Source organism: Crocuta crocuta, unplaced genomic scaffold (assembly GCF_008692635.1).
Source record: "Crocuta crocuta isolate KB4526 unplaced genomic scaffold, BGI_CrCroc_1.0 scaffold1, whole genome shotgun sequence".
Classification (NCBI taxonomy): Eukaryota; Metazoa; Chordata; class Mammalia; order Carnivora; family Hyaenidae; genus Crocuta; species Crocuta crocuta.
The window spans coordinates 1,352,145-1,370,634 of NW_027527930.1; the positions used below are offsets into that span (position 1 = coordinate 1,352,145).

An 18,490-nucleotide genomic window follows, 5' to 3' on the forward strand; every position below is an offset into this window, starting at 1 on the left:
GCCCAATCTTGTGTAATAGTGTGTTAATATTAATGTATTATTTAATATTTACATTGTAGATTTTCCAGCTCTGTTTTATTGTTAATCTTCAGTTTTAAACCACTGTGGTTAGAAAATATGCTTGGTATGATTTCAGTCTTCTTAAATTTGTAATATTTGTTATATTTCTTTTTATGTGATTTTAATAGGGGATTCTTCTGTGTGTACTTGAAGAAAATGTGTATTCTATTTTAAATATATCTTTTAGAACCATGTATCCTGAAGTATGCTTCAAGTAAAAAATGTTGTTGAAAAAAATAACTTTAACTGAGGGTACTCATTTAAAATAAAATATATCAGAGGGAGGTCGGAGAGGGGATGGGTGAAATTGGTGAAGGGGATTAAAAGTGCACTTATGATGAGCACTGAATAATGATGTATTGAATTGCTGAATCACTATACTGTACACCTGAAACTAATATAACACTGTATGTTAACTATACTAGAATTCAAATTAAAAACTTAATAGAAAACACAGAAGAAAAGAAAAAAAAGTGACCTCACCCTAAAGTATTACATCTAAAGGTTTTAGAAATAAATTTCAAAATTTATAAAGAGCTATCTCTCAGAGTACTACTTTTTAATATTTATTTATTTATTTTGAGAGAGCGCATAAGCAGGGGAAATGGCAGAGAAAGCAAGAGAGAGAATCCCAAGCAAGCTCTACGCTGTCAGCCTTGAGATCATGACCTGTGCCAAAATCAAGAGTCAGAGACTTAACTAAGACATGCAGGTGCCCCATGAGAGTACTATTATTTAAAACAAAATCTAAAAGTTACTTTCAGAATAAGTTCATACTTCTTTCATCATTATCAAGACAGATCCTTTTCCTATTAATTAATTTGTTGACTTTTCCAATGTTTCCTTTTGCCTTCCTTTTAGATGATACTGAGTCTGGGGACAGTATTCCACCAATCACAAATCCTCCTGAAAGTTAACAACAAAAAAGGTAACAAGTATTATATATGGGAAAGTAAAAATATTCAAACAAAATTTAAATTAATATAGTACATTTCCTTTCAGACTACCAAAAAACATATTACTATTACTACATTCCACAGCTAGTAACTCAAATCAAATAACACAGATACCAATCAACCCCACTTATGTTTCTACTACCCTAAATAAAGATGAATTGCTGAAAGATGGTAGAATGATCTGTTGCTTGAAATCAACAGTCATCAATGGAAGGTTAAAACACAGGAGAGATTCAACATGGCAGAGAAGTAGGGGAACCCAAAGTTCTCTCATCCCTCAAACATAGCACTGTTGAGGCCAAAGGACTTTGAATTCCAAGAGTCTGGGCAGCAGAATAACAGATTTCTCCAGGAGTCCATGAGGACAACCTAGTGGGCCATAGGGCTACTTCAACAAACAAATCAAAGCACACCTGTTAGAGGGTACAAAACATCACTCCAAGTAGGGAGATAAAGCAACCAGAGTCACAACAACAGAGAGCAAGTAACACATTCCAAAAATACACTCCTGAAGGGCCAGGCCCTGGACACTGTATGACCCCTCTTTAATATAGTAGTGTTCACAGGTACAGGGCACATAACAAGCTTTTAAAACACATGAGGGACAGAAAACTAGCCAAAATGATGAAATGGAAGAATTCTCATCAAAACAAATTCCAGGAAGAAATGACAGCTAAAAAACTGCTCAAAACAGATATAAATAAAAGAATTTAGAATAACAGTCAAAAGATTAATCACTGGGCTTGAAAAAATATAGAAGGCAGCAGAGAATCTACTGCTGCAGACATCATGGAACTAAAAAATAGTCATGATGAATTAAAAAATGCTGTAAATGAGGTACGAAATAAACTAGAGGTGGTGACAGGGAGGACTGAAGAGGCAGAGGGGAGAATAAATGAAACAGAAGATAAAATTATGGAAGAAGATGAAGCTGAGAAAAAGAGAGATAAAAAAAATTCTAGACCACAAGAGGAGAATGAGAGAACTAAGTGACTCAATGAAACGGAGTAACATGGTGTCATAGGAGTTCTAGAAGAGAAGAAGAGAAAAGGGTGGAAGGTATATTTGAACAAATCATAGCTGAGAACTTCCCCTTCTGGGGAAGGAAACAGACACTGAAATCCAGGAAGCACAGAGAACTCCCTTCAGACGTAACAAAAACCAATCTTCTGCAAGACATATCATAGTGAAACTGGTAAAATACAAAGATAAAGAGAATTCTGAAATTCTCAGCTAGGGACAAATGGGCCTTTAACCTATAAAGATAGACACATAAGGGTCATAGCAGACCTATCTACTGAAACATGCCAGGCCAGAAGGAAGTGGCAGGAAATATTCAATGTCCTGAAGAGGAAAACTATGTAGCCAAGAATCCTTTTTCTAGCAAGCCTGTAATTCAGAATAGATGGAGAAGGTTTTCCTTAGACAAAGAGAAAACAAAGATCATTACCACTAAACCAGCACTACAAGAGATCCAAAGGAGGACTCTGTGAGTGGAATGTTACAAAGACCACTAAGGACCAGAGACACCACTATAAGCATGAAACCTACAGTTAACATTTAGATGGCTCTAAATCCATATTTTCAATAACACTGAATGCAAATGGACTAAATGCTCCAATCAAAGGACATCAGGTATCAGAATGGATAAAAACAAGCTGCCTACATCTATTTGCTGCCTTAAAGACCCACTTTAGCCCTGAGGATACCTTCAGATTGAATGTGAGGAGATGGAGAACTATCATGCTACTGGAAGTCAAAAGAAAGCTGTAACAGCCATACTTAGACAAACTAGATTTTAAACTAAAGTCTGTAAAAAGAGATGAAGAAGGGCATTATATCATAATTATAGGGTCTATCCACAAGAAGAGCTAACAATTATAAATGTTTATGCACCCAATTCGGAGGCACCCAAATACATAAAACAATTAATCACAAACATAAGCAATCTTATTGGTAAGAAAGTGGTAATTGCAGGGGACTTTAATACTCTTTAGAGCAATGGACAGATCATCTAGGCAGAAAACCAATAATGAAACAATGACCATGAATGATACAATGGACCAGATGGACTTAAAAGGTATTTTAGAACTTTTCATCCTAAAGCAGCAGAATACACATTCTTTTCAAGTGCACATGGAATTCTCCAAGATAGATCACATGCAAGGTCACAGAACAGCCCTCAATAAATATAAAAGAACTGAGATCATACCATGCACACTTTCAGACCACAATGCTATGAAACTTGAAATCAACCATAGGAAAAAGTTTGGAAAACCTCCAAATGCAAGGAGGTTAAAGAACATCACAATAAAGAATGAATGGGTCAACCAGGCAATTATAGAAAAAATTTAAAATATATGGAAATAAATGAAAATGAAGACACGACAGTCCAAATCCTTTGGGATGCAGCAAAGGTAGTCCTAAGAGGAAAATACACTGCAATCCAGGCCTATCTCAAGAAACAAGAAAATATCAAATACAAAATCTAACAGCACACCTAAAGGAACTAGAAGCAAAGAACAAAGAAACCCAAACCCAGCAGAAGAAGAGAAATAATAAACACCAGGGTAGAAATAAACAATACAGGATCCAAAAAAACCATGAGAACAAATCAATAAAACTAAAGAGTTGGTGTTTTGAAAAAATAAATAAATAAAAATAATAAAACTAGCCAGACTTCTCAAAAAGAAATGAGAAAGGACCCACATACATAAAATCACAAATGAAAATGGAATTATCACACCAATCTCTCAGAAATGCAAATAATTATCAGAGAATACTATAAGAAATTATATACCACCAAACTGGACAACCTGGAAGAAATGGACAAATTCCTTGACACCCATGTACTACCAACACTCAAATGGGAAAACAGAAAATTAGAATAAACCCATAACTAGTGAAGAAATTCAATCGGTTATCAAAAATCTCCCAACAAATAGGAGTCCTGGGCCAGATACGTTCCCTGGGGAATTCTACCAAATATTTAAAGCAGAGTTAATACCCATTCTTCTAAAGCTCTTCCAAAAAATAGAAAAGGAAGGAAAGCTTCCAAACTCATTCTATGAAGCTAGCATTACCTTGATTCCCAAACCAGACAGAGATGCCACAGAAAAGGAGAATTACAGGCCTATATCCCTAATGAACATGGATGCAAACATTCTCCACAAGATACTAACAAATCGAATTCAACAGCACATAAAAAAATTATTCACCATGATCAAGTGGGATTCATTCCTGGGCTACAGGACTAGTTCAATATTCACAAATCAATCAGCATGGTACATCACATTGATAAAAGAAAGGATAAGGGGTAGCTGAGTGGCTCAGTTTGTTAAGTGTCCAACTTTGGCTCAGGTTGTGACCTCACAGTTTGTGAGTTTGAGCCCCACATCTGGCTCTGTGCTGACAGCTCAGAGCCTGGAGCCTCCTTCAGATTCTGTGTGTGTCTCTCTCTGCCCCTTTCCCGCTTGTACTCTGTCTCTCTTTCTCTCTTCTAAATATAAACATTAAAAAATAAAATGATATGAAATAAAGTGACTAAATAAAAAAAAGGATAAGAACCATATGAAATCTGTCATTAGATGCAGAAAAAACATTTGACAAAATACAGCATCCTTTCTTAATAAAAACCCTCAAGAAAGTTGGGATAGAAATAACACACCTAAACATCAAAAAAGCCATATATGAAAAGCCCACAGCTAATATCATCCTCAATGGGGAAAAACTGAGAGCTTTCCCCTTGAGATCAGGAACACGACAGGGATGTCCATTCTCACCACTGTTTAATATAGTGCTGGAGGTCCTAGCATCAGCAATCAGACAACAAAAGGAAATAAAAGGCATAAAAATCTGCAAAGAAGTCAAACTCTCACTTTTCGCAGACGACATGATACTCTGCATGGAAAACCTGAAAGACTCCACCAAAAGAGTGTTAGAAATGATACAACAGTGTTAGAAACAACAGTGTTAGAAATTCAGCAACATCACAGGATACAATATCAATGTACAGAAATCAGTTGCATTTCTATACACAAAATGAAGCAACAGAAAGAGAAATCAAGAAATCGATCCTATTTACAAATCCAACAAGAACTATAAAATACCTAAGAATAAACATACCCAAAGAGGTAAACACCTCAATGTGTATGCTGAAAACTATAGAAAACTTATAAAGGAAATTGAAGAAGACACAAAGAAGTGGAAAAGCATTCCAAGCTCATGGGTCAGAAGAATAAATATAGTTAAAATGTCAATGCTACCCAAAGCAATCTACACATTCAATGCAATCCCAATCAAAATTGCACCAGCATACTTCTCAAAACTAGAACAAACTATCCTAAAATTTGTACAGAACTACAAAAGACCCGAAAGAGCCAAAGTAATATTGAAGAAGAAAACCAAAACGGGAGCCATCACAATCTCAGACTTTAGCCTCTACTACAAAGCTGTCATCATCAAGACAGTATGGTATTGGCACAAAAACAGACACATACACAAATATAATAGAATAGAGAACTCATAATTGGACCCACAAATATATGGCCAACTAATCTTTGACAAAGCTGGAAAGAGTACCCAGTGGAAAAAAGACAGCCTCTTTAACAGATGGTGCTGGGAGAACTGGATAGCAATGTGCAAAAGAATGAAACTAGATCATTCTCACACCATACACATAAATAAGCTCAAAATGGATAAAGGACCTAAATGTGAGACAGAAAACTATCAAAACCCTAAAGGAGAAAGCAGGAAACAACCTCCTTGACCTCAACCGCGCAATTTCTTATTTGACACATCTCCAAAGACAAGGGAATTAAAAGCAAAAATGAACTATGGGGACCTCATCAAGATGAAAAGTTTCTGAACTGCAAAGGAAACAATCAACAAAACTAAAAGGCAACCGATGGAATAGGAAAAGATATTTGCAAATGACATATCGGATAAAAGGTTAGTATCCAAAATCTATAAAGAACTGACCAAATTCAACACCCGACAATCAAATAATCCAGTGAAGAAATGGGTAGAAGACATGAATAGACACTTTTACAAAGACATCCAGATGGCCAACAGACTCATGAAAAGATGCTGAATGTCACTCATCATCAGGGAAATACAAATCAAAACCACACAGAGATAGCACCTCATACCGGTCAGAGTGGCTAAAATGAACAACTCAGTAAATGACAGATGCTGGCAAGGATATGGAGAAATGGGAACCCTTTTGCACTGTTCGTGGGAATGCAAACTGTTGCGGCCACTCTGGAAAACAATGTAGAGGTTCCTAAAAAAATTAAAAATAAAATTCCCCTACGACTCAGAAATAGCACTACTAGTATTTTAGCCAAAGGATACAGGAGTGCTGATTCATAGGAGCACATGTACCCCAATGTTTATAGCATACTTACTTTCAACAATACACAAATTATAGAAAGAGCCTAAATGTCCATCAACTGATGAATGGATAAAGATGTTGTTTATATATACAATGGTATACTACATGGCAATGAGAAAGAATGAAATCCTGCCGTTTGCAGCAACATGGATGTAACTGGAGGGTATTATGTTAATTAAAATAAGTCAATTAGAGAAAGACAGATATCATATGTTTTCACTCATATGTGGAACTTGAGAAACAAAACAAGACCAAGGGTGAAGGGAAGGGGAAAAACACAGTTATAAACAGTGACTGAGGGAGGCAAACCATAGGAGATTCTTAATACAGAAAACGAACTGAGGGTTGACTGGGGGTGCAGGGAGAAAATAGGTGATGGGCATTGAGAAGAGTGCTTGTTGAGAAGAACACTGGGTGTTGTATGTAAGCAATGAACCACAGGAATCTATCCCAAAAAACCAAAAGCACACTGTACACACTATATGTTAGCCAATTTGATAATAAATTATATGTAAAATAAACAAGCAAATAAATAAATAAAAAACAACACAAAGACCAGCAATGAAATATTTATAATAATCCACACATGAGCTTAGTTCATTGACTTACATATACCCATCACAGAAAGGAAATAGCTTTTGGAGAGCATTCACTGTACTTTATTGCCCACTCTCTACATTTCTGTAAAGAAATATGATGAGAAAGCGGGATGATAACAGTAAAGGGGAATACTTAATCTCTGCCAGTCATAATTTTCTTATGTTCTTGATCTAGTGACTTATTTTATGCAATTAAATAACCTTGTTTAATAGTATGGAACAATAACACTCTATAAAAGCCACATACTCACCTCAAACTGCTACCCACGAGAGAAAAAAATAAGCATCTCTATAATAATCAGACAAATCTGTACTTGAATCTATTCTTGACTCATTTTTAAAGGATGATGATAAAATGAGGTAATTTGTTTAAATATTAAGATAGTGCTTGGCATGTAATATGTATAAACTGTGGCAACCGTCACTATCTTTTATTGTCAGATATTAAAGTGTAAGTTGGAATTTACCTGATGGCCTTCCATGATAATCTATTCGCTCTCCTCGCCAATATTCCAAAGGTTTCAATCGTATTCTCTTGGTCCTGCGAACATTTGGTGTGTTGGAAGGCAATACTGTAAAAAAATATTAGACAAAAATGTATACACATAAATGTTTAGTTGGATGGTACTCTGATGTGGAAAAATTGATATTAGCCCCTAGAACACTAATGCTTCCAGACAAAACGGTAGAAAAACAAAATTTTACAATATATTTATGCGCATAATAAAAGAAATGCCAATTTAACAATAAACTACCAGATTGGCAAAGATTAAAAAACTGAACGCTAGAGTGAATGATGTTAACGGAACACAGAAATAAATACACTGTAGGTAGAAATGTAAACAGATTGAAGATAATTTAGCAATAACTATTTCATAATAATCTTTGATTCAGAATTTAATTTATAGAAAATGAGTTTCCAAAAATATTCACAAAAAGTGGCAAAGCTAGAAGTAGTCTAAGATGGAGGCATAGGGAAGACCCTCAACTCACATCTTCCATGCACACATCGAACCTACAACTAGATGTAAAGCAATTCCTTCTGAAGAACAGAAAGCTGACTGAACAGCTTCTGCTCAACAAAGACAGACGGACACAGAAAGAAAGTCAGGAGACACAAGACATAGTAACATCAGAAACCCTACCCTGATTCTGACTTGCAAAAGGAATGGATGTCACTGAGAGGGCAAAGTCACCTGCCCTGAGGCACAAAAACAAAACAATATAAAAAAAACAACAAAACAGTGCTTTAAAAGAGCAACTGGACCAAAACTGAACAAAATCCATTTACTAATCCTACAGCATCTGCCAAAAAAGTGGTAGAGCTGCTAGAATGCTCTCCAGATCAGAGGTGCTGGCAAGCACCATTGCTTACATTCTTCCACCTTGATAACACAGATAGGGTCAGAATTCAGGTGCTCTAGCTAGTCTGCTAGGGCAGCCACAAACAGCCCCAGGACCCAAACTCCAGCCATCCCCACAGGGTACCATCCACCCCTGCATGCTAGCTCTAGCCATCCAACCAAAACAGTGCTGGCATGAAGCACCCAGGGACCCCCTCCATCCTACCCTTGCTCCAACTCCAGTCATCATGCCAGGGTGACCCCAGCCCAAGCACAGTTCAGGTCCATCTATCCCTCCAGGTCAGCCGCAACATGAAATGCCCCAGAACCCCCAGCCCATGCTCCCTCTGGCTCCAGCTTGCTAGCCACAGCTGCCAAGCACACACACTCTATGCAGGTGATATTCCTATACAAGTCCACTTCTTCAAGAACAAGAGAGGTAGCTGTTCTCTCTAATTCACAGAAACAAACAGAACATTACACAAAATAAAGAGACAGAGAAATATGTTGCAAACGAAAGAGCAAGATAAACCTCACCCANAGATCTCGTGGTTCGCGGGTTCGAGCCTCAAGTCAGGTTCTATGCTGACAGCTCAGAGCCTAGAGCCTGCTCCTGATTCTGTGTCTCCCTCTCTCTCTGCCTCTCAAAAAATGAATAAATGTTAAAAATCTTTTTTAAAAATCCACCTGAAAAAGAGTTCAAAGTAATGGGCATAAAAATGCTCACTAAATTTGAGAAGAGTGGATGAACTCAGAACTTCAACAGAGACAGAAAATATAAAAAATGAACCAATGAGAGCTGAAGAATATAATAACTAAACAGTACTACATACTAGAGGAATTAAGAGCAAATCAGAGGATACAGAAGAATGGATCAGTGAGCTGGAGGTCAGGGTAGTAAAAAGAACCTAAGCTGAACAGCAAAAAGAAAAAAAATTTTTTTTAATAGAGGTTAAGTTAAGGGAATGTTTGGACAATATCAAGTGTATTGAGGAGAAAGAATAAATATGTGTTTAAAATGTGTTGGAACTTAAACAATCATCAACTTAATACAGACTCCTATAGAGTGTTATACATAAACTTCATAGTAATACCACAAACAAAAAACCTGTAATAGAAACACACACACAAAAAAAGAGAAAAGAATACAAGCAGAGCACTAAAGAAAGTTGTCAAATCACAAGAGAGAAATAAAAAGGAAAGAAACTGAGATGAATTACAAAAGAAACTAGGAAGCAATAAAATTGCAGTAAGTACATTTCAGTAACTTCTTTAAATGCTATTGGACTGAATGTTCCGATCAAAAGACATAGGGTGAGTGAATGGGAAAAAAAACAAGATCCATCATTGGAAGAATAAATATAGTTAAAATGTCATTACTACCCAAAGCAATCTACACATTCAATCCCAATCAAAATTGCACCAGGATACTTTTCAAACCTAGAATAAAATATCCTAAAATTTGTATGGAACCACAAAAGACCCTGAATAACCAAAGTAATATTGAAGAAGAAAACCAAAATGGGAGGTATCACCATCCCAGACTTTAGCCTCTACTACAAAGCTGTCATCATCAAGACAGTATGGTATTGGCACAAAAACAGACACATAGACCAATGGAACAAAACTGAGAACTCAGAATTGGACCCAATTGTCACGCCGGCAGAAGTGGACTCAGGCGGGTCATACATTTCACANGGAGAGAGGCAAACCAAGAGAGAATCTTGAACGTTGAGAACAAACTGAGGACTGATGGGTGTAGGGGGGGAGAGGGGTGATGGGCATGGAGGAGGGCACTTGGAATGAGCACTGGGTGTTATATGGAAACCAACTTGACAATAAACTATTTGTAAAAAAAAAAAAAAAATTTTTTTAAATGCAGATAAAAAAACCAACAACCAAAATCCATCAATATGCTGCTCATAATAAACTCACTTAATACCTAATGACACATACAAACTGAAAGTCAGGATTAAAAAAGAGTGCACACAAATGGAGGTGAAAAAAAGCTAAGGCAGCCATAACTTACATCAAACAAACAAAACTTTAAATAAAGACTACAAGAGACAAAGAAGGACATTACATAATTATGAAGGGATCAATTCAACAAGAGGAGGTAACAGTTTTAACTATATAGATACAACCAACATAGAGGCACATAAATATATAAATATTAACAGACCAAAAGGGAGAAATTAACAGTAATACAACAGCAGTAGGAGACTTTAACATCTTACTTACACCAACGAATATTTCATCCAGACAGAAAATCAGTAAGGGGACAGTGGCTCTGAATGACAAATTAGTGAACATAGACTTAATAGAGCTATACAGAACATTCCATTCAAAAACAGCAGAATACACATACTATTCGTGCACATGGAACATTCTCTAGAATAGATCAAGTTAGGCCACAAAACAAGTCTAAACAAATTTAAAAATATTAAAATCATATCAAGCAACTTAGGAAAGAAATAAAAAAAGATCATAGTGGAAACAAATGAAAGAGAGTAAAAAATATACAAAAAAAAAATCAGTGAAACCAAGAGCTGGTTCTTTATTTTATTTTATTTTTTTAATGTTTTATTCATTTCTGAGAGAAAGAGAGAGAGACAATGTGAGCCGGGGAGGGTAGAGCGAGAGGGAGACACAGAATCTGAAGCAGGCTCCAGGCTCTGAGCTATCAGCACAGAGCTTGATGCGGGGCTAGAATCCAGGAACCTGTGAGATCATGACCTGAGGCGAAGTCAGACACTAAACTGACTGAGTCACTCAGGCGCCCTAAGAGCTGGTTCTTTAAAAAGATAAACAAAATTGATAAACCTTTAGCCAGATTCATCAAGACAGAAAGAAAGAAAAACAAATAAAAACAAATTAAATAAGTTACAACCAAAATTACAGAAATACAAAGAATTATAAGGGACCACAATTATAAAAATTATACACCAACAAACTGAACCTAGAAGAACTAGACAAATTCCTAGAAACATACAGCTTTCCATCACTGAATCGAGAAACAGACTGATTACTAGTAACAAAATGAACAATCAAAAACTCCCAATAAACAGAAGTCCAAGACCAGAAGGCTTCACAGGTTAATTCTATGCAACATTTAAAGAGTTAATATCTATTCTTCTCTATTCCAAAAGAACAGAAGGGTAAGAAATGCTTCCAAATTCATTCTATGAGGCCAGCATTACTATGATAACAAAACCAAAGACACTACAAAAAAAGAAAATCACAGGCCAATATCCCTGATAAACACATATGCAAAAATCCTCAACAAAACATTAACAAAAGAATTCAGCAGTCATTAAAAGCATCGTTATCATGAAAAACTGGGGTTTATTCCAGGAATGCAAGGATTGCTCAACATCCACAAATCAAGCAATGTGTTATATACCACATTAACAAAATGAAAATAAAAATCATATAATCATCTCAACAGACACAGAAAAAGTACTTGACAAAATTCACCATCTATTCATGATAAAACCTCTAATAAATTGGGTTTAGGGAAAACATATCTAAACATAATATAAGCCACATATGATAAGCCCACAACATAATCATCCTCAGTGGTAAAGAGCTGAAAACTTTTCTTCAAAGATCAGGAACAGAATAATGATGTCCACTTTCAATGCCATTATTCAACATAATTTTGGAAGTCCTAGCCAAAGCTATCAGACAAGAAAAATAAATAAAAGTCATCCAAGTTGGTAAGGAATAGATAAAACTGTCACTATTTACAGATGACATGATACTAGATATAGAAAACACTAAAGGCACCACCAAAAAACTATTACAACAAATAAATAAATTCAGTAAAGTTGCAGAATACAAACTTAATCTGCTGCATTTCTATATACTAGTAACAAAGTAACAGAAATAAAGAATAAAATACCTAGAAATAAAATTTAACCATGGAGGTAAAAAGACCTGTATTCTGAAAACTGTAAGCCATGGATAAAAGAAACTGAAGACAACACAAATATATGAAAAGATAAACCACACTCATGGATCGAAAGACTTAATATCATTAAAAAATCTATACTACCCAAAGTAATCTACAGATTCAATGCAATCACTATCAAAATTCCAATGTCATTTTTTAGAGAAATAAAACCAAAAAATCCTAAAATTTGTACAGAAGCACGAAGACCCCAAACAGCCAATCTTGAGTAAAAAAGACAAAGGTAAAGCATCACAATCCCAAACTTGAAACTACACTACAAAGCTATAGTAATGAAAATATTTTGGCATAGGCACAAAAAGAGACACAAAGATCAATACAATGGAATAGAGAATCCAGAAATAAGCCCACCCTCATACAAAGGAGGCAAGAATATACAATGAAGAAAAGAACATCTTCAATAAATGGTGTTCAGAAAAGTGGATAGTTTCATACAAAAGAAAAATCTGGCCACTTTCTTAACACCATGACCAAAAAAAATAAAATACAATACATAAAAAATAAGGGTGCCTCGGTGGCTCAATAGGTTAGGCCACAGACACTGACTCTCAACTTCAGCTCAAGTCATGATCTCACAATTCATGGGACTGAGACTGGGCACTCTCTCTCTCTCTGCCCCTCTCCCACTCATGCAAAGGCATGTTCTCTCTCTCTCTCTCACACACACACACACACAAAATAAACAAACATTTAATAATTAAAAAAATAAAAAACCACAAACCTCAAACAAACTAAAAACCTAAATATAAAACATGAAACTATAAAACTCCTAAAATATATGCGATAATATCCTGGACACTGGCTTTAATAATATTTTTCTGAATATGCTGCCTCTGGCAAGGGAAACAAAAGCAAACAAAAATATGCTACTGGGATTACATCAAACTAAAAGTCTTTTGCAAAGCAAAGGAAACAAACAACAAATTGAAAAGGCAACCTACTGAATGGGAAAGATACTTGTCAATGATACATCCATAAAGGGATTAGAATCTAAAATATTTAAGAACTCCTACAACCCAACACCAAAAAAAAAAGACAACCTGAATAGACATTTTAGCAAAGAAGACATACAGATGGTCAGCAGATACATGAAAAGATGCTCAATAATCATCCCTCACTAATTCCCTCACTAATCATCAGGGAAACACAAATCAAAACCACAATGAGAAATCACCTCACACCATTCAGAATGGCCAGTGATAAAATTAAAAAATAAAATAAAATAACAAGTGTTGCCAAGGATGTGGGGAAAAACAAACCCTCATGCACTATTAGTGAGATTGCAAATTGATGTAGCTGCTGTGGAAACAGTATGGAGGTTTCTCAAAAGATTAAAATTTTAAAAAACCATATAATTTAGTAATTCTACCAATGGACATTTTCCTAAGGAAAATGAAAACACTAATTTGAAAAAAACAGGTGCACCCCTTTGTTTACTGCAGCATTCTTTACAGTAGCCAAGATATGGAAGTAACCTAAATGTCCATAGAGAGATGAATGCACAAAGAAGATATGCTATGTATAAATACTGTTCAGCCATTTAAAAAGAATGACATCTTGCTATTTGCAACAACATGGATGGAACTAGAGAGTATAATGCTGAGCAAAAAAAGCCAGCCAGAAAAAGACAAATACCATATGATTTCACTCACATGTGGAATTAAAAAATAAAAACAAATAAGCAAGGGGAAAAAAAATAAGACAGTGAGAGACAAAGTAAGAAACAGACTTTTAATTATACAGAACTGAAGGTCACCAGAGGGGAGGTGAATGGGAGGGGGATGAGTTAAAAAGATGATGGGGATTAAGGAGTGCACTTATCATGATGAGCAGAGAATGATGTATGGAAGTGTTGAATTACTATATTCAACCTGAAACTAATACAACACTGTATACTGGGACACGTGTGTGGTTCAGTCAGTTAAACATCCAACTTCAGCTCAGTTAATTATCTCAGTTTGTGGGTTCAAGCCCCGTGTCAGGGTCTGTGCTGACAGCTCAGAGCCTGGAGCCTGATTCAGATTCGATGTCTCCCTCTCTCTCTGGTCCTTCCCCCACTTATGCTCACTCGCTCGCTCTCTCTCTCTCTCTCAAAAATAAATAAACTTTTATATATATACCACTATATATTAACTGAAATTAAAAAAACAAACATTTTTTTAAAAGCAGGAGAAAGAAAAAGAAGTATCAACAAACTGAAACTCTCATAAATAATCATTACAACTTTTAAAATACTTTGGTTCTTATAGTTTACCATAACCATCTACCTGGTTTTCTGTTGGAAGCATTTCTCCTGAACTCTCAAGAACTAAGTTTTGGAGTCAAACTTACATACTGACTTTACCATGAACCAGATGTGAAACATCACAGAAGCTAAAGCCACTCAGCCTCTGCAGTTTTTTCCATGTCTAATAAGGATAAATAATAGAACGTACCTCATGGAGTTTTGTGAGATATAATTATAATGCTGTAAAATGCCTGAGATATGGCAGTTCATTAAACATTAACTATTACTGTTTTTTTTTCTTTCTTTCATTCATTCATTCAAGTAATCTCTACACCCAACATGGGGCTCAAACTCATGATCTCGAGATCAAGTCACATGCTCTTCTAACTGAGCCAGCCAGGCAACCCTCTATTACATTTTTTTTTAATGGGCAAAGCTATATTTCCAAGAATGTTCATGAAGTACTATTCATAGTTAAAACAAAAACCAAACTGAACACTATCTAAATGCTCCACAGTAGGAAATTTGTAAAACGAGGCAGCTATGTGTACATAAATCCACTCATTTTATCTGAACAATGCTAAGTTCTATATACTAAACTGACTTTGTTGACTATATTACTAAATTCCTATGCTCTTACTGTTTGCTAGACATTTCCAATTCTGAAAGTAGAAAATCTCCCAGGCTAACTGTACTACTTAAATAAAAATCTTGCTTTTTCTTAGTTTTTTTTCTTTATATATTTTAGTTGCTAGGTTGTTTGAAACATAAGAGTTTGTGATTTAAAAAAAAAAGAATTTGTGATTTTTCTATTTCATTAATTATTTTATCACTACATGCCCTTCTTTATTCTGTTCAGCACTTGTATTTTAACCTTAAATTCCACTTTGCCTAATACTAAAATTATACTATTTTCTTTATATTTACATTAGCCTACTTTTTTGACAACCTTTTATTTTATATTTCGTCTCTGAGGAATTTCTTCCATGTCAATACTAGCTATTAACTCAGCTCTCAGCAACAGTGACTATTTTTATCAACTTTCACTTTTTAAGTGAAAAAAATAGGGGTTTTTCAATACCAGAAAGTATTCTATGCTATAGCTGAATCTTTTATTGTTAAAATTGTTATCTATCTACTGCAAAAATTGTAGCTCCCCAGCAGCTGCCTACCGTTTTTAGGCATAATGCTTGATTTTCCTCTTTGGTTGATAAAGCTCCAGCTCAGGAACATTTTTATTTCTCTCTGTCTACTCCTGACTAGTTAGCAATCCACTCTAAGACAAGCATTAAGCAGTAAGAGGCAGAGCAGCCTCTTTTCATTAGGCCCAAAATACTGACAAGAGGTGAAGTTTCTGGCTGAAGCAACCCAAAGAAGCTTCACTTCCAGCGGTTCTCTTCAGGTACAAGTGCAGGGGCACTCACAACCTCAAGCACAGAGAGAAATGTACAAGGCCACTCCAATCCTACAAAGGTGAGAGGCCCCATGAGTCTTGACCGGCAAACATCTCTTTGAAAAGCAGAGTTTTAATCCTCCATGGCCTCTCCACGGGTTCCTCAGCTCCCATCTTTGCCTACTTTCTTATTTCAGTTACTGATTTGTTTACAAGTCAACTGGATAAAAATGGGAACTGTCAAGGATGTCATCTACCTCGTAGTTCTATTTTACAGATTTTCCACTCTAGCCTTTTAGCCTACATGAAATCATGCTTCCTAGTATCACTATGGGAAAAAGAGTGAAAGGGATAAAGGATTTAATTAAATGAACAAATAAAGAAAATCACTGGCCTGAGATGATTTCTTATAAAATTCATGAAAACTAAACACACAGTTTTAATTATCTGTCAATTAATCCAAATACTTCCTTCCCACCTGCTTGAGAAAAATTAAGTCCTACTTAGTAACAGAGATTTTATAATATGAAGATATTAAAAAAGAGAAAGACTCTTACCTAACTTGTGATGTATTTTATTCTCTGATAGTACTCTAGACATTTTTACTCCTGAGTCACCTGCAAAATGCAAATGATAATATCATGAACAAAGACAGTTAATTCCATGTTGAATTAAAGTGTAATAGATGGTTAATTTCAATATTAGTGTTTTAAATAAAATTGAACCTGACAATACATTATTTCTTTTCCTTTCTACTGCCGAAGAATAAAGACTAATGAAACATTTCTCTAGGTTTTGCTACAATGTATATGTCGAAAGAGCCTAACAGTTAAAAATAACAGAAAAGCAGATTTTCTATTGCTTCTGGACTTCAGGTAAAATAAGCCACATGGTAGATAAAGATACAGGATATAATAATGAACAATTAATATGCTAATAATGTAATGCATGATCTCTGAAGTTCTAAAATAGTACAAGTATACTAAATTATCAGTGTGCCAATTAGGTCAGAATTTTCAACTTTAGTGTTACAAACAGCATCCAAACATAACTGCCATCAATTCTTTCTCTTCCTGTGCATAAATGCTGCTCTTTATCAAGAGGCAGAGTCCAATTCCCTTTTCTTTGAATCTCTGCTAACCTGTGACTTGTTTGACTAACAGAACACATCAGAAATGACATTCTGGGACTTCAAAGGCTAAGTCCTAAGAAGATATGCAGGTTCCACCTGGGTCTCTTGGAACTTCATTATGGGTAAAGACAGACACCATATATGATGTCTGACCACTCCAAGAATGTTATGCTGTAAGGAAACCCTAGCTAACCATGTGGAAAGGCCATGTGGAGAGAAAAAGTTATACTTGGTCAGCCCCCAACTGTTCCAGCCACCCTAAGTGCTAAATATGTAAGTGAAAAACTCACCCTAGACTTCCAACCCAGTTTAAGCTTTCAAATGACTCCAGCCCTTGGGGTGCCTGGGTGGCTCAGTCAGTTAAGCAAATGACTCCAGCCCCAGCAGTTTGATTTAACTCTGAATGCGTGACAGAGCCCAAGTGAGAACTGCCTAACTAAGCCAAGTAAACACACAGAACCATGAGAGAGAAATCAATTGCTGTATAAAGCCACTAAGTTTTAGGTGTTTGTTATGCAGCAACATGTAAATGAAACACTTAACGTCCATTAAAGATGATACAATTCTACACGTCATATGCAATTCCTGAAAAGTAAGTCTAAGTTTTCATTATATTCTCAAATGAGTCCATGATAGCAAAATATTGTTAAAAATGATTGAATTAGATAGTTTATAAAACTGCTAGCTTAGAAGAAACTTTAGTGATCAAAATATCTAAGCTCCCTATCCATAACAGGCAAATCTATACAGAGCTATGGAAACCAAAAGTAGGGGCACCTGGGTGGCTCAGCTGGTTAAACATCAACTTTGACTTAGGTCAGGATCTCACAGTTAGTGAGTTTAAGTTCTGTGTTGGGCTCTCTGCTGTCAGCACAGAGCCTGGTTTGGATCCTCTATCTCCCTCCCTCTCTGCCCCATCCCCACTTGCTCATGTGCATGAACTATCCCTCGCTCCCAAAAATAAACATTTCAAAAAAAAAGAAATCAAAAGTAGATTAGTGGATGCCTTGGCACAGGAAGTTTAAGGGCTGAGAGAATGGAAGGTACCTGCTAAAGATAAAAAAATATTGGGTTTCTTTTGGGAATGATAAAAATGTCCTAGAATTTATTGTTCTATGGTGTACACCATTAAATCATATACCATAACTGGATAAATTTTATGTTATGTGAATATCTCAATATATATCTCAAATAAAGCTGTCACAAAAAAGAAAAATCTTATTTCCCATGTAATCGCCACTAGAAAAAGCAGAGAACTAGTCACTGCTTGAAAATTCTCCCAAGGGCATCTAGGTGGCTCAGTAGGTTAAGAGTCTGATTATTGATTTTGGCTCAGGTCATATCTCATGGTTCATGAGTTTGAGGCCCACATCAGGCTGTGTGCTGTCAGCACAGAGCCTGCTTAGTATTCT

General features: G+C 35.7%; 1 protein-coding gene across 4 annotated transcripts in view; it reads right to left on the bottom strand.

Moving 5' to 3' along the window:
- Positions 1–18,490, bottom strand: part of CENPC (centromere protein C) — a 90,458-nt gene that overhangs the window by 10,294 nt on the left and 61,674 nt on the right. For 2 of the 4 annotated variants that reach the window (XM_077749990.1, XM_077749974.1), the window contains 3 exons: positions 16,504–16,563; positions 7,478–7,582; positions 838–966 (listed from right to left, as the gene is read on the bottom strand). In XM_077749990.1, the coding sequence (XP_077606116.1) occupies positions 838–966; positions 7,478–7,582; positions 16,504–16,563 (294 nt within the window). Of the gene's footprint in view, positions 1–818; positions 967–7,477; positions 7,583–16,503; positions 16,564–18,490 lie in introns of all 4 variants that reach the window. The other 2 variants (XM_077750000.1, XM_077749983.1) reach the window with 2 other exon arrangements.